The sequence below is a fragment of the Podarcis gaigeae genome (assembly GCF_964106915.1).
Source record: "Podarcis gaigeae genome assembly, chromosome: 12".
Lineage (NCBI taxonomy): Eukaryota > Metazoa > Chordata > Lepidosauria > Squamata > Lacertidae > Podarcis > Podarcis gaigeae.
In genome coordinates this window covers 28,477,626-28,505,619 of record NC_139688.1, presented here as the reverse complement: position 1 = coordinate 28,505,619, position 27,994 = coordinate 28,477,626, and the positions used below count along the sequence as shown (strand labels likewise).

The window sequence follows — 27,994 nt, the reverse complement described above, 5'->3', positions numbered from 1 at the left end:
CAACAACTAATTGCCACTGTTTTTTGTGTTGAATATATGCTATATTTATGGACCTAATAGGAATCTAAAGCCATTTGCACAAGTTACCATGCAACCAGTCCATGCAGAATGTAGGCACCCTATATATAGAAATGAGCAAACCAGGGATATTTTAGGGAGCAGGCGGGGCCCATGACTTACATCATAGGTGCCTACACAACACAAGACTGGATCTTGTGCATCCAGTCCCCGCCCCCTTTAATTTTTGTTGGGACCCCCAAGAGAGTGGGGCCCTAAGCTATGGCTTGTTTAGCTTATGCATAAATCCTGCACTAGGTGGGTGGGTGTGGAGAAGACCAACGCATATCCCCTTAATGACTACGTTGAGCTCCAGAGGCTCCTTCTCTGCGGGCGGCAATGCCCGACTCCAGAGGAGAGGAAAACAACCCGAAGGCCTCACTTGAGGCGAGGCGAAGCCAGGCCCGCCACGAGCCGGCCTTAGGCCCCGCCCTCCGCGCTGCCATAGAGACCGTCTCTATGGAAGAAGGGGAGGAGGAGGAGGGAGGGATGCTGGTGGCGGCGATGGTCCTGTTTGGCGGCCGCAGCAGTAACAGCAGCAGCAGCAGGCGCCGACGGAGCGAGCCATGGCGCGCTACGGAGCGGGGTCGTGGTCCCACAGCAGGCGCAGCGGAGCCGCCCTCACCACCCTCCTGCTGACAGGTCGGTCTCTGCGAGAGCCCCCTTCCCTGAGCGGCAAGCGGCGCCCTTCCCGCCCGGGCTGCGCGTTCCCTGGCTACGGCCTGCTCCGGAGCCCGCGACTCCGCCCCGGGGCCAAGCGGCGGCGGCGGCTCCCCGGCTCCTCTCCCGGCGGCCTCAGTCCCGGGTTCTCGCCCCATTCCTGGCCGCCGAGGCAATGGTGGAAATTTCTGAACCTTCTGCAGAGAGGAAAAGGGCCGGCAGGGCTGGAGGCATAGGATCTGAAAAACAAGGGCATGTTCATTATTGCTTCCATGGCTGGACGCAGCGTGTGTGTTCCCCCCCCCCAAAAAAAAACACACACATCCCAACCCAACTCCCCCCGGATAAATTTTTGGATTTCCACACAGGCACAAGTGGAATTTCGAAGGATAAATGAAATGGGTCGAAAATTTGGGTGGGATGGGATGCGGGGATGTAAATTAAGTGACACTGTGATCCTGATGGGTGCATGTAGAATATTTTGACCTGAGCATCCAGTTTAGAAGGATCCATTTATAAATATATGGACAGAAGTAATCCCCCCCCCCCCAAACACCCCTCTGTTCCATTTCAGAGGCAAGTATTTAGAATGAGGAGATAACATGTAGTAGAACATTAGTACGTTGTGTGCCGGCTTAGATTTAGATCATATTGAAGGACTGTAGATGATGGTTAATGTAAGACACATTCCTCTACTGCAGACCACCCACCAGCTGTGTGCTTGTTTGTGTGTGTGTTGGCCCAGGGCTTGGAATCACAGCCATTTATTTCACCCTTAGGATTACACCAGCTGGGGAAGCTTGGGCAAATTAAAGAGTGAGAATCCTATTTACCAGGAGAGGAGAACATACTTAAATGCTTGCCTGGGCAAACTAGGGCATAGGAAATAATCTTCAGAGCAAATGAAGGCATGATGAGGTATATTAATGCACAAGAAGAAACATGCTGTATACCATAAAGCAAAGTATCTCACTGGGTAGCTGGTGTTTTAACAGTAGGTTGGAAACATATTTCAGTATTTGCCTTTTTGCTTGACTAGTGATGTTTGCAGGTACTTGTACTCCATGTTGCATCGTGAATATTTGTTGCTGAGAAAGGGCTTGCCTTCAGAATTATGAGGAGAATGTTAAGGGCACACGGGATCAAATACTCCAAGGATAGGGAAAAAAAGTGGGGAAACCTGTACTTTGCAACTGATTTTCTATTTCTTCAGATTAGAAAAACATAGAAGGCTGCCTTATTTGAAGTCAGAGCATAGGTCCACCATGTCTCAGACAGTATTGTCTACATTACAGCTCTCCAGAATTTTAGATAGAAGCATTTGCCAGCTGTGCCTGGAAATATCAGGGATAGAACCTGGGTCCTTTTACGTACATGACATGTGTCTGCCACTGAGCTTAATGTTTCCACTTGTCTGTGGTGAATAAGAAGGCACAGATAATTGCAACCTAAACATATTATATTGTCTTCACATACAAATTCCCTATTGAAGTAGTACCTTTGCTGGGCCAACTAAACAATCTCAAAATAGTGTGCAAACTCTCAAGTTCTCCAGAACTCTTAATTGGGTTAGGTAGTAAACAAAGTAGGTGGGATGGAGGAAGAAAAGTTTGCTGATACTAAAGGAGTGATGGCTGCATCTGGTTACAGCCCTTTGAGATAGAATGGGAGAGGAGGTGACAAGCATTCAAAGTAGGCTGCTTAGGTGCCATGTAGGTGTCAGGTTGCACTAAGGCTTGGTGGGAACCAGAACTATATAACTATGGCTCCTTCCCCATCTCTGGAACCACAGAAGATCATTTGTACTGGATCCCTCTTTGTATGGTGAGAGCCTACTTCAAGGGTGGGGGAACTGGATCTGGATGGTATGGTTTTCCCCAACCACTGCAGGCCAACTTTGACAGTTGGGTGCGAATGCCCACCTGACAGTCACTTGATATAACAGTGACATCAGGTGACCCAGTTTCCTTTGCTTGCACAATTTGAAATCAAACCACTGTGGGAAAAGGCAGAGCCCTTTTGCAAGCACCAATAATCAACTGATTGTTGGTGCTTCCAAAGTCCAGTGCCCTGGCAAGGACACTGTGATTGTATGTCATCAGGCTGTGTTCAGATCTTAGGCTGAACACAGGCTGAATATTTCGAAGTTGATGTAGGAGTCAATGGCTTTGATCTTTTGTCCATGCGTTCATATAAACAGAAATGTCAATTGAACAAGGAATCTGCTTAGTATAGGACTTCCCCCTTTCAGTATCAACCTAGCATATTCCAGTGATGTGTTTTTTTCCTGCAAAATTTTGATCTGGATTTTTTTCTAATGGATTAGGATAATTTTTATCAGATAATTTTCTGATGCCCAATACAGAAGCTAATTTAGGATGTTTATTTTTCTTAGACTGTATTTAGTAAAATGAAGTTTGCCATATATTGAATTTACAATTGACATCTGGGCATTACTGCTAATAAACATATGAAATATAATTTCTTTCTGCAGAAAAATAAAGCACTGTAAAAATGCCTGCTCTAAATCACAGGACTATATTGAGGATTCAGTGCATTTGCACTAAAATCCAATAATGTCTAAAGAAATGTAACTGATGTAGTGTTTAGTATCATGAGCTTCTTGCATAATTTCAAATCACACTGCATATGAAAGGTCTGGATTCCTGGAGACAAGGGGTAAATGATAGTTGGAGTGGAATGTTCAAGAAGTTATGAACTGTAAGGTTAACTGGATTATAGGGAGAAATATGTGGTTAGTTAAATACATGTGGAAGACAAGATTTGGAAAGCACTCTTGTCATTTAAGTTCATAAACTGTGTGGGGCAAGTTGTATATGATACTGTATTCTGCAGCACTTGAATGTGAGATTATCATATTATGTGATGCCTGTATATATTTAGATATAAATAAAAGAAAGTATTCTGACCCCCTTAAAGAATAACATAATTATTATGGCATAAGCTTTCACAGACTACAGTCCACTTCATTAGATGCATGAAATATTAACCTGAGTTATAAGGTATAAACAGTGCTTTTTCTGGGGGGATGCAGGGTTACACATACCCCTAAACGTTTTGTGAATCTTTATACTTTTGTCCATTTACTGTATTTATATCCCCCAATTTGAACTATAAAATGGTGATTTTCTTGACTCAAAATGAGAGTACCCCTAAACATTTTTTTAGAAAAAAAAGCACTGGGTATAAACCTACACACATGGTTTGGGGAAGATTGTAAAATTGAAACCAGAAGGAAGACTTTAGAGGGAAATGACTGCTGTGTACACACCTTCGCGTTTGTTTTGCATCCAGTGCACTCCCACTGCTGGTTTGTGAAGCACAACATTATACACAATCCACATCTACTCTTTAGTTTTCTGAGGAAATGCTTCGTTTTGAGGTGTTTCCCCCTAAACCCCCTTTGATTAGATTTGAAAACTTATGACATGTGAAGACATCCATACCCCTACTGTTGTGTGTGGACAGACAGCAAACAACTTGGAAACACATCCAAGTGTACTGATGCGTACAACAATGTACAAATGTGATTTGAAACGCAACGGGGGAAAGGAAAATTGTGTTTTAAGTCAGTAATGGGTACACAGCAGAAACTCGGAAAAGTACTTTCCTGTAAATTACCTGCATCTGGTGAAGTGGCCTGTTGTCTGTAGTGGCCTGTAGTGTTTTACACTACTTATATAAGGCTATGAAGTTGTTGTTAGTCTTTAGAGTTCCACATGACTCTTTGTGGTTTTTGCTACAGAAGACTTATCAACAGCCATTCTTCAGGTCAAGATTTTATGTTATGTGTCATTTATCAATATATGCAGTGCTTTTTTGGGGGGATGCAGGGGGACCCCTAAACATTTTGTGAATCGATAAGTTTGGCTTCATTGAGGGGCAGTATTTCAATATGAGTAGGAAAATGAAAGTACAAAAAACATTTTTTAAAGGAAAAAATATATTCATTAAACTTGTTGTGTTTGATCTGCTGCTTTCACCCAGATTGTACTTCTGGAGAAGTACATTCCTAATTAGGGTGGGTACAAATGCAGAATTGTCCATAAAAAATAACTTCCCTCAGTCCATTCCTTCCTGATTAGTACGTGCAGAGTACGGTATTTCAAAGCAAATTATATTCTAACTGGTGGCTTTTGATTTCTGAGAAACTGTTGACATGATATTAATCCAGTTTGCCTTGCATCTGTTTTATTTTGGAAAGCTTTTTTCATGCACTCTGCTGGTGGCATAAATGGAACAGTTAAATGGAAGACCAAACACGTCATCAGTTATGTTAGCAGCAGCATAAAGGCTGCTGAGAAGAATGGTGAGTTTAGGTTGAAAAATATTTGGGATTAATCAACCTCCCCTTGGTATATTAGATTTGATGTATTAGTGGTGTGTATTTCACTAATAACATGATGTGGAAATAAATGGCAATTATATAATGCTCTAATCTTCTAAGCTTTAAGAATTCCTCCTTCTAATCTTTCGTTTTCAACTAAATTTTCAGTTATACTATGTGGATTCCTTTTCCCAAAATAATGGATCTGGATAAAATATTGTGAATTTCTTGTTGTTGGTGTCTACTTAAAACACATCTGCAATCTGCTGAGTGCAATAATAATCTCTTTATCATAATAAATGTGTCGTTTTTATTACTTGTTTGTAGCAATTGGCATCATTTATTGGGCACGGTTTTTAAAATGTCAGGACGCTTGGAGAAAAGAGGTAGCTAAATACTTCCATTTAATGCAAAATTGTCACATCAGGGTTTTGGAGGTTTTTTTGTTTTGCTTTTTTAGGTGCCTAAGAGTATTTTTAATTTTATTTATTTGAAACATTAAATACAATAATGTGAAAACTCAAGCTTTCTTTTTCATATTCAAGGCAGCAGCAAACCAAGATAAAACAATACCAAATATATATCTATGAAAACAATCCATTTAAAAAAAAATAACCCAAGGATTACAGAACCAGTAGCAGGAATTCATCCTGATTTGTTTGCAGAGTGTTTTCAGCGAGATTATAAGACATCCATTGATGGTTTAGCATTCATTTGCTTTGTTTTAGGGTGGTTATGCGATGGTGCATCAATTAGTTGTTGCGCCCACCGAGGGCCATGGGTAGGCAGGGGTGCTGTGCAGTCACTCCAGGGGCATTGGTGGCAAAAGCTGGGTGCAGGCTCTGCTCACCCTCCAAGCCTCTTTCTCCGGGGTGCGCACACCACCCCAGGGTGCATGTACACCTGTCCCAGGCACCAGCAGTACATGATAAACCACTGACTCCCAGAACCCACTAAACAAGGCAGAGCGCTTAAAGCTCTTTCTAGGCTGGAAAAACCCTGTGCAAAAAGAGCTTAAAACCAAGCTCAACCAGCCAGATTTCAACCTCATAAAGTCAAAATCTCACAAGTTAAGCACATGTAAGTTGCATGACTTGTGGCCAAGGCAAAGAACAAGTAAGCATTTGCTACACAAATGTTACAAGAAAAGCACCATGAGAGTTAGTGACTTTTGACATCTTTGTAGTAGTTACCGGTATATCAAATGATTCATGCCAATTTGGCATTGTATTTCTTTTTTTAATTTTGTTACGAGTGGGATGAGAATCGGTTCTGGTGGTTTTGCCAGTCAAAACTCTTTTAACAGGCCTCTTGTCTCTCGGCTTTTAGTGGAAGTCTGAATATAGCATGTGACTGAATCCGTCATGGGTTTCCTCTTGCACCTGTGCCCACTTAGTAGCATATTAGACTGCGGGCTGTTGAAGTGGAGCAGCATTGAAATATATGGCACAGTAGGAGATGCAACATCTGGCCAATAACAGCTTGGGAAGTATCACACCAGCAAAAGTCCATAGATAAATGTGGCAATATTGTATTTGTGAACAGGTACTGTGAAGGACAGTGAGTGTCCTCAAAGAATTGGGAAGAGGGTATATTTGCACTGATAGATAGATAGATAGATAGATAGATAGATAGATAGATAGATAGATTCCCAAGTGGAGAAGCAGGGGAAAACGTTGGTTTGTCACCATAGGAAGAGCCCTGCTAGATCTCACGAAGGTCCATCTAGTCCAGCATCCTGTTCTCACAGTTGTCATCCAGATGACCATGAATAGCCTACAAGCAGGGCATGAGGAAGACAGTAGTTCTTTCCAGCTGTTGTTATCCAGTGACTGGTATTCAAAGGCATGTTGCCTCTGATCCTGGTGGTTGTACATACCCAACGTGTTAAGTAGCCATTGATAGCCTTGGGTCCGCCAAATCCTCCCCCTCCCCACCAGACATCTAAGTTGGTGGCCCTTGCTACATACCGTAGTAGTGATTTTCACAGTACAGTGGCACCTTGGTTCTCGAACGGCTTGGCTCCCAAACAAATTGGCTCCCGAACGCCCCAAACCTGGAAGTAAGTGTTCCTGTTTGCGAATGTTTTTCGGTTGATACACCAAACAGGAAGCTCCTGCAGCCAATCAGAAGCCACGCTTGGTTTTCGAACAGTTTCTGGAGTCAGAATGGACTCCCAGAACAGTACGTTTGAGAACCAAAGTACCACTGTGTAACTCTGTGCAGTGTGGAGAAGTACTTCCTTTTATCTGCTCTAAATCTTCCAAAATTCAGCTTCATTGGATAACCTTGGGCTCTAGAATTATAATTGTTAACTGTAGGGCATGAGCCCCTTTTTGGGATATATTTGGGTTTTATTTTTATTTTTTTATTCCCTTGCATATGCACCAGTGGATGTTTGATCAGAGAAGGGTCTACACTGCAAGATGGTCTGATAAGCCTGCAGATTGCCCATGTCTGTTTGCTGTTCTGTTTCAGACCTTGTGGCCATCCTGTTCTGGAGAGGTTTCTGCTGCTCTGATTGCAGAAGTGAAGGGTTACTCCAGCTGGAAGCTAGAAGGCATTGCGAACTTCCAGAGCTCTGCTCCAGCAGGAGGAGAAACAGCTGATTCAAAGAGTTTGCTTGCTAGAAGTGAGAAATGCCACAGTTGTAGTGAGGCCTTCATTTCCCAGTGCTAGCTAAGGTCTCCTTGCTACAGTTTTATGAAGGGAGTATTGGGGCCAATCTATTCTATCAAGTGATGTGGGACAATTCAGTGATGCTTCTTGATAGGTGCGCACAAATGCTGGTAAAATGTTCACATTCAATTTATCAGCATGTCAAAGGGCTGAACAGTCTCCAGCATGCCCAAATTGCATCATATGAGTCATTTAAAACATTCTGCAATTTAATCGCTTGACATGATCACAGAAAGGCCCGACTGTCTTTTTCACTTTTGTGTTTAAACTGAATTTTAATTTTGATGAGGGTAGCCTAAGGTTTCCTGAATGATCAACATGACCTAGATGATTAGAAATCTCCCTAACTATTGGTGCCACTTTTGTTGATACACCAAACAGCAAGGAATTCTGTGTTACAATGGGTATGGAATATTAACTAGGAACCCGCATTCCCCCTGGAAAAAAAATCTGAGTTTCATATTCAATGAATAATGAACATTACTGAATTTAGACATCACACATTCTCTTGTGAGCCCAATCAGTGTATGCATTTATTCAGTGAAAGGATAACTGGAGAAGTTCAGTTGTGTGTGTCCTAAGGACACAAAGAATAGGAAATATGTATTTTCCAGATAGGAAAGACTTGTTGAAAGTGATAACCTAATTGTAATAGTAGTTGTGAATGCTACTTGTGCCACTTGACAGCAGCTTTCAGTGATGAATTTTTGGAAGCCCTTGCCCTCCTCCATTATTATGAGAAAATCAGTAGCTCTAAAATATGAGATATATCATCCTTATTTATACAAAGACAAACAAAACATTGAAGTCAAGTGTGTTGAGTATTGATATAGGCACAGATCGTAGGCATTCCAAGTCATTACTGTGACCTGAATAAAGTACCCACTCAAATGTAATGTATTAATATTTGTATCTGAATTAGTTTTTTAATCATCTGTGATTGTATTTTTTTTTTACACCCTGGGCCCTTTTTTCCTTGAGGTACATGTAAATACATTAAGATTAAGATTCCCAAGGTGTGTTACAGTATGAAATGATAAAAACTATAGAGTCTCAGGAGACTAAAATCGCAAACTCAGATGAAACATCACAATTAAAACCAGCATATGCAAAATTTGAAGGTGTCTTAAAACTCTTCCAGGCAGTCCCATCATTTAACAGTAAACATCAAACTGCTGCAGAAGGCCTGAGCGAAGGGGTATGTTTTTAGTTGGCGCCAAAAGTTAAACAAAAGTTGGCACTAACCAGCTTAAAGAGAAGGATGTTCCTTTTTTAAAAAAAAAACAACCAAGCATCTCATTTTGCATTTACAGATTCATTTATGTAAAACTACACAGACACAGCTGTATGTGTGTTTTCTGCTGCCTGATTGATGCCCATATGAAAAGAGATCCCATATCTTGCTCCCTCTTCTCCTCTTCCGATAAATGCCTAAAATATTATTAAAAGGATTCTAGTTAATAATATTTTAGATGTATATAGCTAAATGATGGTATGACACAGTTAAGGATGTAATGGAAATAGCAGTAATGGACCTCTTAACTAAAGAGACCATCCCATTTGGACTATTAAGGTGCATGGGTGTAGACAAGGGTAGGGCAGGGGGGCAGCTGCCCCCCATCATAAAAATCAATAAAATTAATAGCAAACTGAGGTTCTGCCTTCCCCAACAAAAGGCCTCCCCCCCCAACAAAAATCCTGGCTATGCCCATGTAAAGGTGTGCTTGGAGGTTATTCATACTGGTCCTGATTCAGAACTAGGCATTCAAGTCAGCTTGGTGCATATAATTCGCTGTGTTTGCCCACCTGCCAGTCACCGTTTTAATTGTGAGAGTAGGATGTGGACTCCATCTGCCAGTGCCGACAGATGACTGCTGCTGGCCAATATGCCAGCGGCAGGAACTGTGCCTAAACATGCAAAGTCTGCATGTCACATTTAAACCATAGTTAAACTATGGTTCAATGTAAACACACAGCATGCTGGTGCACCTTGCTGAAAAATTCCTGCTCTGTACCTACAGCTGCTGTGTTGCCAGAATATAAGCCAAAGTCTGACATTGTTGTGATGTGCAAACCCACACTTAGCATTTGTTTTCCCCAAACAAACCATGGGCAGTAAGCCAAGAACAAACCTTAGTTACTTGTTCATGGCTCATTTGGAGAGAAAGAAACCATGACCCTGTGTTTGGACATCATGACAAATGAGACTTTATAATAATTTATATAATAATTTATTATTTCTACCCCGCCCATCTGGCTGGGTTTTCCCAGCTACTCTGGGCAGCTTTCAACAGAACATTTAAAACAGAATAAAACTTCAAACATTAAAAACTTCCCTAAACAGGGCTGCCTTCAGATGTCTTCTAAAAGTCGGATAGTTGTTTATTTCCTTGACATCTGATGGGAGGGCGTTCCACAGGGCGGGTGCCACTACTGAGAAGGCCCTCTTCCTGGTTCCATGTAACCTCACTTCTCACAGTGAGGGAACCACTAGAAGGCCCTTGGCACTGGACCTTTTGCTTGTTTCCTAGCCATGCAACAGGAGCAGGGGAGCAAGAAATCATGGTGCAATTACATTAAACAATTGGTTGTTAAATATTGTTTAATGTGATGTGTGAACTAGGTCATTGAGAAAATATTCCTCTATGGATGGAGAAGATAGCAACAATGGGGACCCTAATAGAGTAAATAGATTATTTATAGCCATTCATTATAATACTGAAACGCCTTCTGTCACGCTTTTGTTTGTTATTTAATTTTAACTTCTTAATGCTGCTTTCCTAAGCATGGAAGTAATTCCTATTGGAATCGATAGGATTTTCTTCCAAGTAGACTGTAAGGCGATACCTGTTGTTCAACTTCTTTTTTATCAAAATATGCAAAAATAAAAACAAAACCCACCACCTTCTACAATGCATAGTTAACTGATACAAATCATAATTCCTTACAATACTCAAAAGGACAAAGCAGAATAATTGCTCCTTTGTCAGCGACATGCTAAATGGTTGAATTTTGATTGCTGCCTACGCATGCATAGGAGTTGTTAGCATACATAAGAAAGAAGAAGCATTGCTTTGCGTGTCTTCTGTCGTCCTTGTCCACTTCTTAACTTGTCATTAATAGGGATATCCTTTTCTGCTTCCCTTTTCCCAAAAATGACTTGCCGCGGCTTTGAACGTGGTGGCATTTTGAATGTGTCCTACTTTTTCATACCCTGTCTCTTCTCTCTGCTCCTCCTTTCCCAGTGTACACAATCCTCTCGAAGGTGCACTCCGATCATACGGTGTACCCTTCCGCTGGAGTTCTGTTTGTCCACGTCTTGGAGAGGGAGTATTTTAAAGGGGAGTTTCCTCCTTATCCAAAGCCTGGTAAGAAATGCTTACAGTTTTATAAATATGTTTCAGAGTCATTAAATAACCCTAATTAGTTCGCATTTGCAGAGAGAGAGAGAGAGAGAGAGAGAGAGAGAGAGAGAGAGAGAACGAACACGCAGTGGTGGAGCAGGCGGGTGTACAAGGCAATCCTGTACATCAGGGGTGGGGAGTCCCACGCCTGGGACCAAATGCCACCTTGCAACAGCCTCTCCTTTTCACTGTGGCACACAAACACCGCCCCCGTGCTACTGGAGCTGCTATTTTTAGTCCCAAGAAAGCAGCTTCCATTGGCACCAGTGGAGACTTCCCTCCCAGACCTTGTAGGAGCATTTGGGCCATGCATGTATCAATTTTCATCAGCAGCATTACAAGGGAGGAAAGGGTTAAATCAGGCACCCCCCCAAACTCGGCCCTCCAGATGTTTTGGGACTACAACTCCCATCATCCCTAGCTAACAGGACCAGTGGTCAGGGATGATGGGAATTGTAGTCCCAAAACATCTGGAGGGCCGAGTTTGGGGGTGCCTGGGTCAAATCTTTACCCCATTTGTGCTGCAGTCCCAGCAGAAATCCTCCACGCTTACTGTTTTTTGTTTGGGTTTTTTGTGTTTATTAAACAAACAGAGGTGATTGCAACTGTTGTGTTTCGCATTGCCTCTATTTTGGTCTGAAATTACAGTTTCTTTAATATAGCAACTAAAGAAACCCATTTCTTGAGTTCAGTGGTGTTTTTCTGCATTTTTTAAATAAAAGAACAACAACAATGTAGGGCACAATCTGCATCTGTAGACAGTCATCTGGCTTCCATGAAATAAAACTGGGACAATTTTAGTTCAGTTTAACAAAATACTTTAAATATATTTTGGCAGTTCTGTAAACAAAGAAAGTATGTGATTAATTATACTTGTTTTACTTTTGCTTGGTATGTCATATAGCTCTCAAGCCAGCAGCAGAACAAACTCTTTACTGTACAACTCCCTTTAGCTAAGCTGCAATCTGCACTTACCTAGGAGAAGTGGATGGGAGATAATAGGCTAAGTCTAGAGCCCTCTGCAAATAGTATAGAGTTGATACGTAGATATTTACGTCTGAGTAAATAGGCAGAGGACTGCACTGCACATCACACTGAAATTTATGCAGATGTTTGCAGTCTCAGGAGCCAGGATTTCCATCATGGCTGGTTTGGGTTAGTGCATCTTTCTGGGTGTTTTTGAACTAAAATGCAAAACCTGTCAGTTTGACTTACAGAGTGTAAATGCAGAATTATGATTCTTTCATGATCATAGCGGACTACCAAGAACAAGAATTATTGACAGCTTGCAGTTTCCTGCTTTGTCATTTGCATTGCATGAAAATACTGTGCTGTTCACTTGGTGACACTGTATTTTAAATTGGATGTCCTGTTTATCCAGGCGAGATGAACAATGATCCTATAACTTTTAACACAAACCTAATGGGTTACCCTGACAGACCTGGTTGGCTACGATACATCCAGAGAACACCCTACAGCGATGGAGTGTTGTATGGGTCACCAACAATAGACAATGTGGGAAGACCATCTGTCATTGAGGTAGGATTGCTGCAAAATATTTTATCTAGACATGTCATGGATAACTATGTGTTGTATGATAACGTCCCTTGATGATAATTAAAAAAACATGCCCTGATCGCCAAATAATTTTTTATATATAAAAAAATCAAACATCCAATTTCATTGTTTTCATGTCTTCCTTCTGCCAGCTTCATATATTTGGTGAATTAAGCTGCTTATGAAATCTAATGCCACAATAAACCAATGATTTCAAAGCGTCACAGCACTTGGCCTTTAGGCAGCCTGAAAGAGATCCCAGGATTTTATGACCTGGCCGTGACCTTGTACCAGTCGTTAATCCCATCCCTTTTTTGAGTGTTCAACAGCACAGGGTCAAGGAGTGGGACCCGCTGAGTAGCCACACTCTGACATTGCATTCCTCCTCTGATATCTGCACACACAGCACAAGCAGTTGTTGTAAGGAAACTTTCATGCATATGCCGTATTGGCCTGAATATAAGCCTCACTTTCCCCCCCAAATTCCAACTGAAAAGTTAAAGTGCGGCTTAAATTTGCAACCTTAGCAAAGATGGCTTTTGTGATATCGCTGCAGAAGCGGACATATGGTGAAACGGAATGGGTGTGAGTGCCTGCGTAACTTTAAGGGAGCAGCTTACATTTGGGTATTGTCCTTCCCCCCCCCCCTTGAATTTTAAAGGTGCAGCTTATATTCAGGTGCGGCTTATATTTAGGCCAATACGGTAATCAGTGCTTTTTCCCCCAGAAAAAGGTTTAGGAGTACTCTCATTTCCTTACTCATAACCAAATACTGCCCCTCAATGAGGCCATACTTAGATTCACAAAATGTTTAGGGGTATGCGTACCCCTGCGTACCCACCCACCCCGAAAAAAAGCACTGCATATAATTGTACACAAAAAGGCTCCTCTGGAACAACTGTGCATGTGAAAGCCATCTCCCTGTGGAATATTTGCTCTGTACACGAGGACTTTGGAGAAGAGCCCATGATGCCAGGGTGGAGCTCCTTCGTGTGTCCTTGCACATTCTGTGCTAAGAATGCCCAGATAAGGCTGCAGAGTTCACTTTTTATTGGAGAGAGTGTGCTTGGCACCCTGGAATTGCAAATTTTTGCACAAGGTAGGCAGAGCTATAGAAATGTGGCCGTGTATGTAAAATATGTTCTCATATTAAGAACAAGGGAACAGCAGCTGCATTCGGATATGCAATTGTACGTGTAACCCATTGAAAAGAATGAACAGCATCTGTACCTGTATGCATATCAAGTTGAAAGCAATGGAGAGGATCTATGTGTAAGTGTACTGTACATCTGATTTATGCTAGCAGTTTGTAAAAACAAGGGTAGCTGGAAATTTACAGCATGAACCTAGATATGTCCCATCCTAGAAGTGAAGTCCTATAGAGTTAGGTGGGGCTTACGCCCAGGGAAGTGGGGATAGGATTACATCTTTAGTGATGTTTCTATGGATTTCTGAGACCAAGTGAAAAACTTAGAAAGCTCCATGGAAATGAAACGACAAATGTCACCCATTCCTAGGGACAATCATCCACCTTCTAGATCAGTTGTCTCCTACCTTGGGTCCAAAGATGTTGTTAGACTACAACGGCCACCTACTCCCGCATCCCTAGTCAGCATGGTCAGTGGTCAAGGATGATAGGAGTTGTAGTCCAACAATACTGGGCACTTAAGGCTGTTGCATGTATTCTCTGCACCTTTGTGACACGTAAGGTACCCTGTAAGTTCAGAGCATCTATTTACGGCAGTGGTCTGCTGGGTGCATCTGGAGTGCAACTCATTTAGCCTTTATTGACATGGATGTGCTCCTTAAAATCTTTGGTGGTGAAATGGAATCTTGGAAGTCTTCTAATTCTGTCCCAGTTTACTGACAAAACTTGACTGACTGGCTCAGAATCAGGTTGGGCATGTTGGTTTGTTTTGTATATTTCTAGGCCACTTTTTCGGGCAAAGCCTTTTCTAGGTGCCTTAACGTGAAAACAACTGTATAATTCAGCAGAGGTCCCTAACCTTTTTGGCTCTGGGGGCACATTTGGAAGACTAAGAAACTGATGCGGGTATCACAAAATAGTCATTTCTCAGAAGAAAACCCAGCAATGCTCAGAACACTCCTCCCCCCCCAAAAAAAGTCCATGCAAAATATATGCACCCTCCAAAAACAACATATAGACAACGACAATGTATAGACAAAAAAAGCAGGCACACCCTGAACCAAACCACCAAAAAACAAAACTAATAATAAACACTCCAGAAGAAATGTTTTAAATTCTGGACATTGTAGATTTGTCTCAGTCTGGTGCATGTAATGTCTTTCATTCTGTAGTTGCATGATTTGTGCTTATGTATTGTATTGTGACGGCCATTGGCTACAAACAATAAAAATCTATTGACTAATTTTTAAAAAGCAAAACAAAATTGGGAAGGGCAGGGAGCCTTAGTCAGTGGCAGAAGTGTTTGAGGGTCCTGTGGTCCCCATGGGCACCACACTTGGGATCCCAGAACACAGTGTCCATGTTTCAGTAAAAGGAATATTGTAACGTAGCACCCTAAAACAATCCACAGGCCAGCAATACAGTGTTATAAATGTAACTAAAAGCAATTAAAAACATTCAAGTTATCAACAATAGAAATTCATTAAGAAGTTGCCAAAAACAAGTGGGGGTTTTTGGAGCCCATTTTAAAGCTTGTTCTGATGAGGCCTTATGCAAATCACTTGGGGGGGGGGTAACATAACCAAGGGGCTTTCACTTGGAAGGCCCTGTTTCTCATAGCTGCTCATCTGCTTAATTTTACGGGTGGGCCTATGAGCCTTCTCACTGGTTTTTGTCCATTTGCTGTTATTTGGCTAGCTCTCACATAATGTATGCTCCCCCGCTTTTTTGGGGGGGGTATAATGTGTTTTCCCTTCTCCCCTTTTGTCCTTCCACAAAAAGCTTGAGGGGCCCAACCACTGCCCAGGTTTCTCCCCATCTAACGCTGGCTTTTCACAGCATTGTTGAATAACCATATATAGAATTGCCGAGCTAGATGCAAGTTTTCCGTGCTCAACTGATAATAGTTTTTGGAAATATAGTAACAAGTTTCTGGTCTATGTTTCTTCTTTATTAGATCACTGCTTATAACAGGCGCACTTTTGAGACGGCCAGGCATAATTTGATTATTAATATAATGGCAGCAGAAGGTAAGCATTTTAGATTGCATTGATACATAGTATTACACCATTAGGAGATTATTATAGAATAAAAGGATAGGAAAGAGGTATGCTAAGCTTTGCTGTATTTAGTTAATTGTATTTAATTTTGTTATTTCCAAACCACCTCTGTTAGAGAACTCTCCTTCATTCTGTTATAAATATTTTGAAATATTTGCATTTATATTTTTAAAAAGAGTGTGTACTTGAAAAGTGCATCTGGTCTGTTACTGTGGATTACAGGACGAGCCAAGCGGTGGCTTAGGAGCCTCACCCAGCTTCTAGGAAATTTTAAATATCGGAATGACATAGTAGCTCAGTTCACACATTGTGAGCCATTTATGCCAAGACTTAAGTGCTCATTCCCTTACTTTTCAATCCCTTACTTTTCTTAGAGTGATCATCACCATGGTTTGCCTCAAGTCAGAACGAGAAACCATAGTGTGAATGATGCGAATTTCTGATCTCAGTTTGTAGGCAAACTGTGGTTTGTGCAAACCAGCAAGCGAGGGAGAGAACTGGAGTGCATAAGGCAGGGGAACAAGAAACTACATGAGTCTTAGGTGCTGACATGATCAGCCTCGGGATGGGCAAATCCTCCAATTTCCATTTCTCATTTTTTCATTCTTAAGTTCTGTTCTCCACTTTCCCACATCAGTTTGTGATCTATTTATTTTAAAAAGAGCTTAGGAAAATTCACCAGTGTATTAGGGCATTCCCCCCCCCCGCCCCATATACCGGTACCCATTTTTGAAAAACAGTTTCCCCTAATATAGTGCAATTTTGTATGCTATTTTCATGCACACTTTACCCTAGTATGTGCAGTTGTGTACACTTCCCTTGTCTGGATAACTGCATTGCAAAATTTGGAGAAATGTGAATTTCAAAGGATACTTGTGTATGTGTTTGTAAAGGTTCCAAGTGGTTGCTCGAGAGCAAGCAGGCAAATACCTGCCTGCTCGGCTGTAAAGCCTTGCTTTAGCTGCAAAAATAAACGTTGTCTGTCCAGAGCACCACTCTCCTGTGGCTGGCTCATTCACTGCTCATAAACTTGCCCCAGCAAAGTAGTTTCTTGACGCCCAGTCTGCGCTTCCCCTCTCTGCGCGGAAGCCTACTGCACAAGGAGGGCGTGGGTAACGGAGGACCCCTCTCCTCCCCGCTTTGCCCAGGCAAGGTGTCCTGGCACTGCCTCACCTCCTCCGAGCCCTGCAGCTCCTCTCCACTGGAGGCGTGGTTACTCTCCTCCGTTGAGGAGGAGCTGCTTCCCACGATCCTTGGAGGCTCTCTGTACTCCATTCAGCTTTTCCTCTCTCCCTCCTGAACCGATGGCAGTTCCCTGACAGTGTTGTTTCAGAAAGTGTGATTAAGTAGGTGCTCCTTTAAATGTGGACTGAGTTGAGCTTCTCCCCCATCCTTCAAGCAACCAAATTCAAGCCAGTGGTTCAGTACAGAGATCGTGCAACCAGCCGTCTTGTAACTGTGGTTAAGAGACTGGATGTCTCTTGAGCATTTGTGGAAGTTGCTTTGCAAGCCTTAGATTTATAAAGGATCTTGGATTGCTTCACACTCGGTTATATTTAGAAAATGACAGTGCTGTATTTCTGATTTATTATTCTGCCTTCTTTGTAATTTTGTAAAAAGACAAACCTAAGGCATAATTAATGTTCTCTTTGCAATTAGATTTTCCTTTACCATATCAAGCAGAGTTCTTCATTAAAAATATGAATGTAGAGGAAATGTTGGCAAGTGAGGTTCTTGGAGACTTCCTTGGAGCGGTGAAAAACGTTTGGCAGCCGGAGAAACTGAATGCCATAAACATCACCTCAGCTCTTGATAGGGGAGGCAGAGTCCCACTTCCTATTAATGACATGAAAGAAGGGTAAGCAAGTTTTCATTATATTTCTTCTAGCATTCCAGATATTTTAGAATGTAGCTTGCAATAAAAGCAGTAAAGAATCTTAAAGCAGGGGTTGCCGGTCTTTCTGGGCTAGTGAACGTATTTGGAATTTTGAGCAAGTGCCATTCATTCAAGTCACAAAATGGCTGCTGTGTGGGTTTGTGGCATAACACAAAATGGCGGCTATGGGGGGGCATCACATCTGGGTTAATGGGCTTGCACACAAATTTTTTTTTTGGAAAGCAAATAATAGAAATTACACTACACTTCTGCTAGGTTCTGCTGGTTTTCCAGAACAGGCTTTTATCAGGTAAGAAAATGCCAGGAAAACTGAACAGAGTGCTTCCTGAATTCAGCCAAGATAATATCTGCTTCCTTGCAATTTCCACTCATTGATTCTAGTCCTATGAGCCATTGCTCATAGGGCTTAGTTTCCAGACCCAGTAAAGGTAAAAGGTAAAAGACCCCTGGATGGTTAAGTCCAGCCAAAAGCAACTATGGGTTACAGCGCTCATCTTGCTTCAGGCTGAGGGAGCTGGCGTTTATCCACAGACAGCTTTCTGGGTCATGTGGCCAGAAGGACTACACTGCTTCTGGTGCAATGGGACACCGTGATGGAAGCCAGAGCACACAGAAACACCACTTACCTTCCCACCACAGTGGTACCTATTTATCAACTTGCACTGGTGTGCTTTTGAACTGCTAGGTTGGCAGGAGCTGGGACAGAGCAACTGGAGCTCAAACTGTTGTGGGGATTTGAACTGCTGACCTTCCTTTCGGCAAGCCCAAGAGGCTCAGTGGTTTAGACCTCAGCGCCACCCTAATGAAGTGGGATTATTATGTCTCATAATTTAGAGACGATGCTTCTGGTAAGGTAGCTGAAGGTTGAGTTAGATTTTAAAGCAGCTGCATAGTGCTGCTGGCTCATGTTCAGCTTGTGATCAAACAAGATCCTTTCTACTCATGCTGCTGCAAAGCCAGGTTCTGCTTGCCGCCACCCAGTCCCAGCCTTTACTTGGAGCTTTGGGATTTTTTGGGGGGGGGGGGTTGTACCTAAATACAGAACTACATACGTATCTTGGTCAAATTTTAACCTGTGGGGTTGGGTCCAATATCTCAGCCTGCCATTGCTCCCAAGTGCATGGTTTGTGAAGGGTGCAGCTATACCACACTGTGGCTTAATGCAGTTGAGGTTGATGAAACTGGCTAGGAAATGGTCAGTGCACTAGAAGTGCTTCAGACAGACTCCAACGAGGCACAGCTTAGTGGTTGTTTGATAGACTCTGCCATGGCAGTGGGGAATTTGCTACCATTGCATCCTCTCAGTGCCATCCAGAGAGCTTTCCCGAGTAACAAAGATACCTTTTCAGCCTTGTCTCCTTCCCTGGGTTGAGGATCGCTGCAGTTGTCCAGTGTTGCTTTGCTTGGGGCGCTCTGCAGGCAATCTGACTGAGACTCTGCTAGTTCTGTGGTTTCTCAGAAGGGGGGCGGACTCAGTGCCCTCTGGTGGTCAAGTTTTATTCAACCATGAAGATATAAACAGGATTCTTTGGACATTTTGCTAAGCAAGGGGTCGCTTGTTGATCTTGCCCGGTTAAGCTTAATAAGGGTTTTGGCCATTGCTTATTGCCTTTTCAAAAGGCTCTCTTTTACAAGGTGTAATGTCTCTGTATTGAAGGAGCCCGTGCTATGTCTGATTTTGAAGTCCTGTTTGGGTTCACTGAATCTAAATATATACAGATTTATTTCCCATATTTCATTTGTGGACAAGGTGTTTTGAGAGGGCAGTGATGTAGAACCCCAGATTATCCTGGATAAACTGAATTTTGGTACTGTCCTGGATCCAGTTCTTTGGTGACGCATTCAGAGAATCATAAAGCACATGCTGTGGTTTGCTGCCAGCTTTCATGTTGTCTGCTTTTGAACTGTGCATAATCTGCAAATGAACTGTGCAATAGAGAGCCAAGTGGAAACAGTGAGGAGCTCTTTCCATTCACGGACATTTGGATCCAACCCATTGATTGAAAATTTATCTGTGACCATCCTAAAACTGTCAACATTTCTTTGCAGTGTCTATGTTATGGTTGGTGCAGATGCTACATTCTCCTCCTGCTTACGGGAAGTGGAAAACCCACAAAATCAGCTGAGATGCAGTCAAGAAATGGAGCCTGTAATAACCTGTGATAAAAAGTTCCGTACCCAATTTCAAATAGACTGGTGTAAAATCTCCTTGGTGAGTTGCTGGCTGGCAGTATTGCAGAACACACATAGCCAATGAGTCTTTAAAATAATCTTCTGGAGGGCAGATTATGTAGATTTCTTTTTAACCTTCCGAGGTTCATGGGATGGACATGAGCTGATGCTCTGGAATGCCCTCCCTAGAGAAGCCCATTTGCCCCTGTCACTAAATGCTGTCCAGCACCTGAAGAAAACCTAGTTTGTTAAACCAGAGATGGGGAACCAGGTACCCTCAAGATGTTGTGGGAGTCCAACTCCCATCAGCCCCAGCCAGGATGGGCAGTGGATCAGGATAATGAAAGTTGTAGTCCAACAACTTTTAGAGGGTCACAACCTAGCCATCCCTGTTTAAGAGTACCCATTGAGGAATATGAACTATCATCTGTCAGTAAGGTAAAGGAACCCCGACCATTAGGTCCAGTCGTGACCGACTCTGGGGTGCGGCGCTCATCTCGCTTTATTGGCCGAGGGAGCCGGCGTACAGCTTCCGGGTCATGTGGCCAGCATGACTAAGCCGCTTCTGGTGAACCAGAGCAGCGCACGGAAACGCCGTTTACCTTCCCACCGGAGCGGTACCTGTTTATCTACCTGCACTTTGACGCGCTTTCGAACTGCTAGGTTGGCAGGAGCAGGGGATTTGAACCGCTGACCTTCTGATCGGCAAGTCCTAGGCTCTCTGTTTAACCCACAGCGCCACCCGCGTCCCGTTCATCTGTTAGTACAGTGAACTAAATGGACCAACTGTCTGACTTAGGAACATAGCTCATTTGGTTAGAGCATGGTTGGTGCTGATAATGCCAAGATTGCAGGTTCAATCCTCATATGGGACAAAAGCATATTCTTGCATTGCAGGGGGTTGGACTAGATGATCCTCAGGGTTCCTTCCAGCTCTATGATTTTATGATAGAAAGATGCCTTATACTATGAAAGAATTATGCTACTTGTCATTGCTGAAGAATTAGAGTTAAGGTATAACTAGTTAGTAACTCTTCAGACTATAGCACTTGCTCTGTAAGCCTTGCTCAAGGAGATACTTTCCTCAAAGCACAGAATCCTAAGTATTCACAGTCCAATTGATTTCAATTGGATTTATTTCCCAGTAAATATGCAAATATTTCACATATTGTTGGGACTACAGGGCTAATGGTCATGGACTAGCAGAGTTGCGACCCTCCAGATATTCTTAGGAGTTCCCCATCCCAGCAGTAAAGCAACCATTCAATGCTAAGTAAACCTCTAGCAGTGGTTTTGTGTCATCTCATCTTCTGTCGATCAATGACTGCTTGATTGTTTACTTAAAACTATATACAGTATATTCTGGCTTTTCTACCTAAGGAGATCAGAACGGAGTACAGTAAAAAACAACAACACATGACTCATTGCTGCCGAAACGCCAAGAAGGGCTCAATGGCCTGATTATTGTTATTTTTAACTGGTGTCTTAAACACAACCCTACAAATCTCCTGTGGGAGGAAATTCCAGAAGTGGAGAGGGAGCCAACACAGAGAAGGCCCTCTAATGACTTGTCCTCTTATGAATTCCTGAAGGTCCAGCAAGAAGGGTCTCTGTGGAAGGTCTCAGTTCTCAGGCAGGGTTCTCTAGCTAATGCATGATGTACTTTGAACAGAAAGTGAAGAAAGTGTCTTGATTTTCACAACCATATTTCTATACAGACAATGTGTGGTACAAATTTTCCTTAAAAAAGAAATTATGATTCTGGAGGGCTGTTGCTTAAACTCTGCTGTAATGAATGCTCAGTGGTACTGCTTGATGGTTTATGATCCCCATTTTTTCTCCCAAGGTTTTACTGTCTAAAATATATTTTGTCTGTTTGGTATCAGGTTGACAAAACACAGCACGTTTCCACCTATCAAGAAGTGGTCCGTGGAGAAGGGATCTTACCAGATGGTGGCGAGTATAAGCCACCTTCTGAAAGCCTGAAAAGCAGAGACTATTATTCAGACTTCCTCATTACATTGGCAGTGCCCTCCGCAATAGCCCTGGTGCTTTTTCTAATCCTTGCTTATATTATGTGCTGCCGAAGGGAAGGCGTGTGAGTACTTTGAAACATTAATAAGTATTTTATAATTGTGTGAGTTTATAAGGTACATGACAAAAAAACAGTAGATGAACTTGATTCAGTTCATAAAAAACACAGTCCGTTTTTAGCCTTTTCTAAAACATGCAATAAAATCAAATTACAGCTACTTGTTAACTTTGGAATGAGAAATTTTATTTATTTTTAAAAATTCAAAAACTGAGCAACCCGTTCACAAAACTATTTAACCTGACAGTAATTTGAAGCTAATTAAAGGTAAACATAGTGTCTAACAATTAAAATAAACCTTATTAAAATTGTGAACTGAATTTAGGATTATAAAAGCCAAAAGCATTTTTTGAAAAAATAAAAAGCAGCAAGCAACACAATTTCTTCCATTTTACATGCACCTGTTCTGGGAACATTTTAGTCCCGCACCTGTCCTTTTAACGTGCATATTCACTTCTCTGTGTACATGTCTTTCATCTATCCCATCTCTTTATGTGCTTTCTTCATCCATGCCTCCTCATAAACCCTGTGGCAAATGCTTCCAAGTTGCACCAAATGGTCATGATCCAAACGAATGTGCAGAAACAGGAACTTGATGTGCAGCCAACTCTTTCTTTGAACGTTTGCCATTGCTCCTCTCACTGCTGAAGAGGCAACCCTCCAAAATGCAGCTTGCCTCTTTGGCTATTAGAGCTGCAGAAACAAATCTCCAAAGGCAACTCCGGTTGCATGTATAGCTCCCATCTGCACACACCTGCATCTTCTTGAGATCATGATCCATTGCAACAGGACCAGCATTTCCATACCATGACTTATTTCCATCGGCAGTTAGATTTAATGTTCCAAATATCAATGCTATTATTTAATTCATAACTTTTGTTTTATTTTTAGGGAAAAGAGAAACATGCAAACACCAGAGTAAGTGTCTTCTTTCCTGTTATTTTCTCCCATCACTTAATTTTCATTTCCCAGTAGCTTCTCATGCTTCATACATGTATACCATCCTCATTCTCCTTAACTTGTTCTTCATCTTTGTGGTGGCTGCTTTGAAAAATGTAGAATCCTGAGAAACTGAGTAGGTCAAAATAAAAAGGGTTTAAAAGCTCATAATAAAAGAGGCCAGAATCAGAATATTATTATTCAGTTTTGAGGTTTGTGGTTTGTGATATTACTGTCAACTTCTATAAGGTAACAAAAAAATTATACTCCATAAAACTGCTTTTTAAAGTGAGGCTTCTATTAATAATTGTTAGCTAACCACAAGAAGCCAAGCTCTAAAACATACCAAATAAAAAGCATTAACATCTGCACTTGGTTACACGGAACAGAATGCTGAAAAGCTCATCATACTTTAGAACAGGAGCGGTCCAATGTTGACAGGTGGGCGGGACCACCCACTTGTCAATCACCTAACAGCTGATCAGAGGTTGTAGCAACCTTTGAAGATGTACTTGCTGGAACCAACCAGCAGCTGATTGGCAGCTCCCTGAAACCTTTTTGAAAACAGAGAAGGCGAGCTCCACTACTGCAACCGTGATCCTAAGGAGGTGCCCTCTTGGTGCTGAATAGGCCCTCTCAGAGGTCCAGAGTCCCAGGCCGCTTCCCGCTTTTGAAATCCCTAGCTCTAATAAAAATTAAAATGACAACACCCAAAACCAAAATAAGGTACCAAAAATACACAGGGCAAGAATCTGAGCTTGAGGCCAAATCGGCCTCCTGCCCTTCGCCCACCCCACTGGGCCTGGTGCTGATCAGCTGTCAGGGGCGTGATTTGTGGGACCCATGCTGGGCCTAATGAGGCCTGTGGGCTGGACTCTCAGTGAACCACTTCATAGATCCACCCAACCTTCAGCACCAGCATCATAATCAAAGCCAGTGACACCTTGTGAAGATCACAGGCCCTAGGCCAAACCCTTGTTACTCTACTCATTAAATCCAGCCCTAATCAAAAGGGCCTAACAGTAGTGGGTTGAGAACCCTCTGGTTGAGGGCATAGGTCAATGCAAGGCCAGTGGGCAACCTAGAGGCGGCCAAGACTTATCCCAGTGCAGCCAAGGTCAAAGAAGACATAATGTTGAATGCCTGAATGAATCAAATACACCTTGTACCTTATTGGCTTCTAAATAACAGTCAGTTGCTTTCTCCATGGTCCCAATGAAAATTGGCGCCCCCTCCTTGAAGGTGCTGTTCTTCCCAGGAGAGAAGCTGGCATAGATACCAATGGAGGCTTCCCTCCTGAAGGGCAAAGCATTTTCTAGAAACCACAGGAGTGGAGGCTGCTTTTCTTGAGGGTTTCTTGCTGGCATCTAAAAAGACCACTGGCTTGATGCAGGAGGCTCTTACATTCTTAAAGCATGTGTGTGTGTGTGTGTGTGTGTGTGTGAGAGAGAGAGAGAGAGAGAGAGAGAGAGAGAGAGAGAGAGCGCTGTTATTGGGACCATGATGGTGGAAAAATGGGCTAACAATGTCTTTGGATCACAGGCCTGGTTCTGGTCTCCCCCTCCCCCAGCTGTTACTCAGAAGAAATTAGGCACATTAATTGCAGTTATGCATCCAGCTTGTGCCCAGATATTCCTGCTGAAAGCACAGGGAAAACTTGGGTAGACTGGATATAACCTGCCAGTGCTCTGTGACCTAATCCCTCTAAAAGTAATTTCCAATTTTTTAAAAATCCAGTATATTCTATTTATAAACCTTGTCGTTTACACCAATATTTTGGTAATCTATCAAGTGGCTTTAAATGTCTGTATATGTTTGTACTCTTTATTTCCACAATGCTAGCAATTCTATTAAATATGGGGGGGAAATGTTGTTTCCTTTTGATCTAGCATCCAGCTGGTCCACCACAGTGCCATTCAGAAATCCACCAAAGAACTACGGGAGATGTCCAAAAACAGAGAGATAGCCTGGCCTCTCTCAACGCTGCCTGTGTTTCACCCAGTCACTGGGGAGATTGTGCCACCGGTTCACCCCGACAGCTATGACAACACTAGCATGCCACTGATGCAAACACAGCAGTAAGTATCACTCTTGGTGCCTAACACTGTGAATTTGAGTTTTGTGGTGCTTCCGCTGATTTCTTCCAAGGTGGTGGTGCTGCTGCCATCTCATTCTATAGGATGATTTGGCTCTTGCATTTAAATAGCAAAGCTCTGGTTACACATTCCACTAACAACCCTTTCCCTAAGCAGAAGCCTTGGAGGCTTTTACTGTTTAGAGTTCAAAATAGCATATAATCGTTTTAAAGAGGCTTTATTATTGTTATTATTATTATTTGTAGGAACCTGCCACATCAGACTCAGATTCCGCAGCAGCAAACGGAAGGTGACTTTTTAAATTATTTCTTGAAAAGGCAGAATATGACCTAGTTATCAACAAGTGCTCACAAACTCATCTCAGCGTTCTTGTTCCCTTCCGCATTTTGCGGGGGCCTGGTTTCCCAAAGTTAATAGCAGAGGGGTGAGCATTGGGTGAGAAAGCTTTGTATTGCATAGGCCATAAGAGTAAGAATTAACAAAATTTAGATGGCATCTGTGAGATGCAATAGTTGAAACGGAAAAGAGTGAACTGAAATCTCCAATCAATATCACTTCCATGGAAATGAATGGCAAACGTATTAATGGGTATCAGCTTGCCAGACAGAACAACCCCCCTTGCCTTGCCTTGCTTCCCCCCCCCCCCAACATGCTGTTTTGCGCTCCCCAAGCCAGAGTTCGTTAAAACAATCCTGTCCTGCCTGAAACCCCCCTTTTCTCATTTTTTCCCTTGGGAAATGTGCTATGAATGGGTCTAATTATTCCTTGCGCAGCCCAATTATTTCTTAGTTGCTCCCAAGTCCCTCAACTCAAGTGAGCTGCATGGGATGAAGATGAGTGTTTCTTCTGCCACATATAAAATAAAAACAATTAAAGTTTGGGATAGCATACATACTCCCAACCCCTTTTCGCTCTCATGGGTTCTCTGAATGACTGAACAGGGTTTTAGTTATTAGTGTATCAAGCTGTGTTATGCCGAAATTTATAGAATTCTTGGTGGTTTGCATAACCATAAAATAAAACAGCAAAATCAAGGTTAATCAGAGAATCATTCAAATAGAACAAAGTCGGCAGTGAGTTTTGGGGAAACTTGGCATAAGTTTTTGTAGACTTGAGTCAATGCATCAAAGGCAATCTAGCTAACAACTTGAGCTATCCATTCATGCATCTGATGGCCTCTTGGCCTCAGCGCCTTATGCTGCATAGTATTTGTTAGTCTTTCAAGTACCACAAGGCCCCTTGTTGTTTTTGCTGCAATGGGGAAAATATGAGCACACTTCTCAAGGTGTTGGGTGACCTGTACAGGAATCTACTTTGAGGGGGCTTGTTTTCAAAAGTTTTGTTTTTTATTACTGCTTTCGGGGACTAAAGGAGAATTTCGTATGACAACCTTCCAAAGATTAGAGGCAAGTATTACATACAGTATTCTGCTTTCTCGCTGTTTGAAAACCAAATGCTACAATGAAGCACATTTTACTATTGTCAGGGGTTCAGAAGGAGAGACACAGGAGGGGGAGCAAATGGAGAGTGAGGAGGAGGAGTACGAGGGGGGCGCAGGCAGTGACAGTGGCCAGAGTTATTCCACAAGCCTCTCTAGCGAATCGGAGGACTCACAGAAGGGAGCGCCGGTGGCCAAAGCGAGGGGGGCTCCAGGGGGGAAGCCCCAGGAGGAAGGGGCTAGCGGGGAGTCCCTGAGCAGCAGTTGGAAATCAGGACCAGCTTCTCCACCAGAGCGCAGTGGGGAGGGGGAGTCCCAGGAGTCGGGACCAGTGTCCTCACCACCAGAGGGAGGAGAGGAGTCAGGTTTGGCAACGCCCACATCAGGAAGCGGGGAAACGGTCAGAAGGAAAGTCACCGGCTGGGCGCGCGCGCCAAGTTCAAATGTACAGGAGCGCGGCACAGCGGGGAGCCCGGGAAGGGAGCCAGGTCCTAAAGCCCGCCGGAGGGAGGGACAAGACTCAGGAGGCTCAGCGTCAGAGGAGTCCAGGAAGGAGGGAACCCCAGAGGGCAGAAGGACCCAGCGAAGGAAAGAACAGCGTAAGAGGTGGAGCCGGGCTAGAATCTTAAACTGGTGTGGGTGGAGCAGTGAGTCAGAGGGGACTTAGCCGGTCTAGCGTCAAGACGTGGGTCTGCGCGCCCAGAGCTTGGAAATGGAAACTAAACTTTAATAAAGACTTTTGTATATAACATCCACTGGGCGTTGGTCCTCTGTGAGCTGGGACCTAGCGGCAGTCCTGACAACTATGAACTGTACATGTTGATTCTAGATTTGATTTGGGTGGTCACTCTCCCAAAAGATTAGGCACCCTAAGATTTGCATAGCAGATGAAAGTGATCTAGGACGTTATTGTGTAAGGATTCTTATTTAAAGGTGAATGAAGCTGACTTGCAATTTTCTAACTGTAAAATTAAAACCATGTTGACTATTGATCTTTCTAACACCTTTTTGTGAATTGTCATTCACAGGTAAATGGTATACCTGAGGAAAGAAAACTTACAGAGGCGATTAATTTGTAATTAAATAAAACAGCCAATATCATCTTTTATTTCCTTATCTGCTTCAGTGATGCTTGAGTTTTTCTGATGGCGTATGCATGCCTCGTGTTAAATATTCCAGTGTCAGATGGTAATCATTTCCATATTACTAAATTTACTGTATTTTTTTGTACTTTGGACACTTTCAACAAATTTATAAAATGGTAACTTTTATATTTGTTATATTTAAAATAAACAAATATTAAACTATTGGCTCTTTCTTACATAGATTATAAAGTAGTATATACTATGCAAAGGAGAGAAATGTTAGGACTTAAGAGATATGAAGGCTACAGGGAAAAAATTTTTTGGGGGGGTGGGAGATTTCCTCAATTTTTTTCTTCTTCTGGA

The 27,994-nt window shown here is 42.6% G+C and overlaps 1 protein-coding gene across 4 annotated transcripts; it reads left to right on the top strand.

The window, feature by feature from the left end:
* Positions 1-484: 484 nt before the first annotated feature.
* SGCE (sarcoglycan epsilon) lies at positions 485-27,853 on the top strand. 4 transcript variants are annotated; one of them, XM_083705364.1, is made up of 12 exons: positions 486-699; positions 4,943-5,047; positions 10,990-11,112; positions 12,530-12,687; positions 15,810-15,882; positions 17,572-17,770; positions 19,859-20,021; positions 21,868-22,079; positions 22,965-22,991; positions 24,902-25,090; positions 25,354-25,397; positions 27,575-27,853. In XM_083705364.1, exons 1-12 carry the CDS (start codon positions 624-626, stop codon positions 27,589-27,591), a joined length of 1,386 nt encoding a protein of 461 aa, XP_083561490.1. In that variant the 5' UTR covers positions 486-623; the 3' UTR covers positions 27,592-27,853. The 4 variants fall into 4 exon arrangements, with proteins under 4 accessions (XP_083561492.1, XP_083561490.1, XP_083561493.1 ...); XM_083705365.1 differs by lacking the exon at positions 486-699 and adding an exon at positions 1,502-1,635; XM_083705366.1 differs by lacking the exon at positions 4,943-5,047 and having other exon boundaries at positions 485-699.
* Positions 27,854-27,994: the final 141 nt, after the last annotated feature.

Bases quoted from the DNA above. Each gene is read 5' to 3' on its own strand.
- SGCE (XM_083705364.1), top strand. From the start codon at position 624: ATGGCGCGCTACGGAGCGGGGTCGTGGTCCCACAGCAGGCGCAGCGGA. The intron at 5,048-10,989 runs GTGAGTTTAGGT...CTCCTTTCCCAG, and splicing joins AAAGGCTGCTGAGAAGAATG to TGTACACAATCCTCTCGAAG. The intron at 22,080-22,964 runs GTGAGTACTTTG...TTTTATTTTTAG, and splicing joins TGCTGCCGAAGGGAAGGCGT to GGAAAAGAGAAACATGCAAA.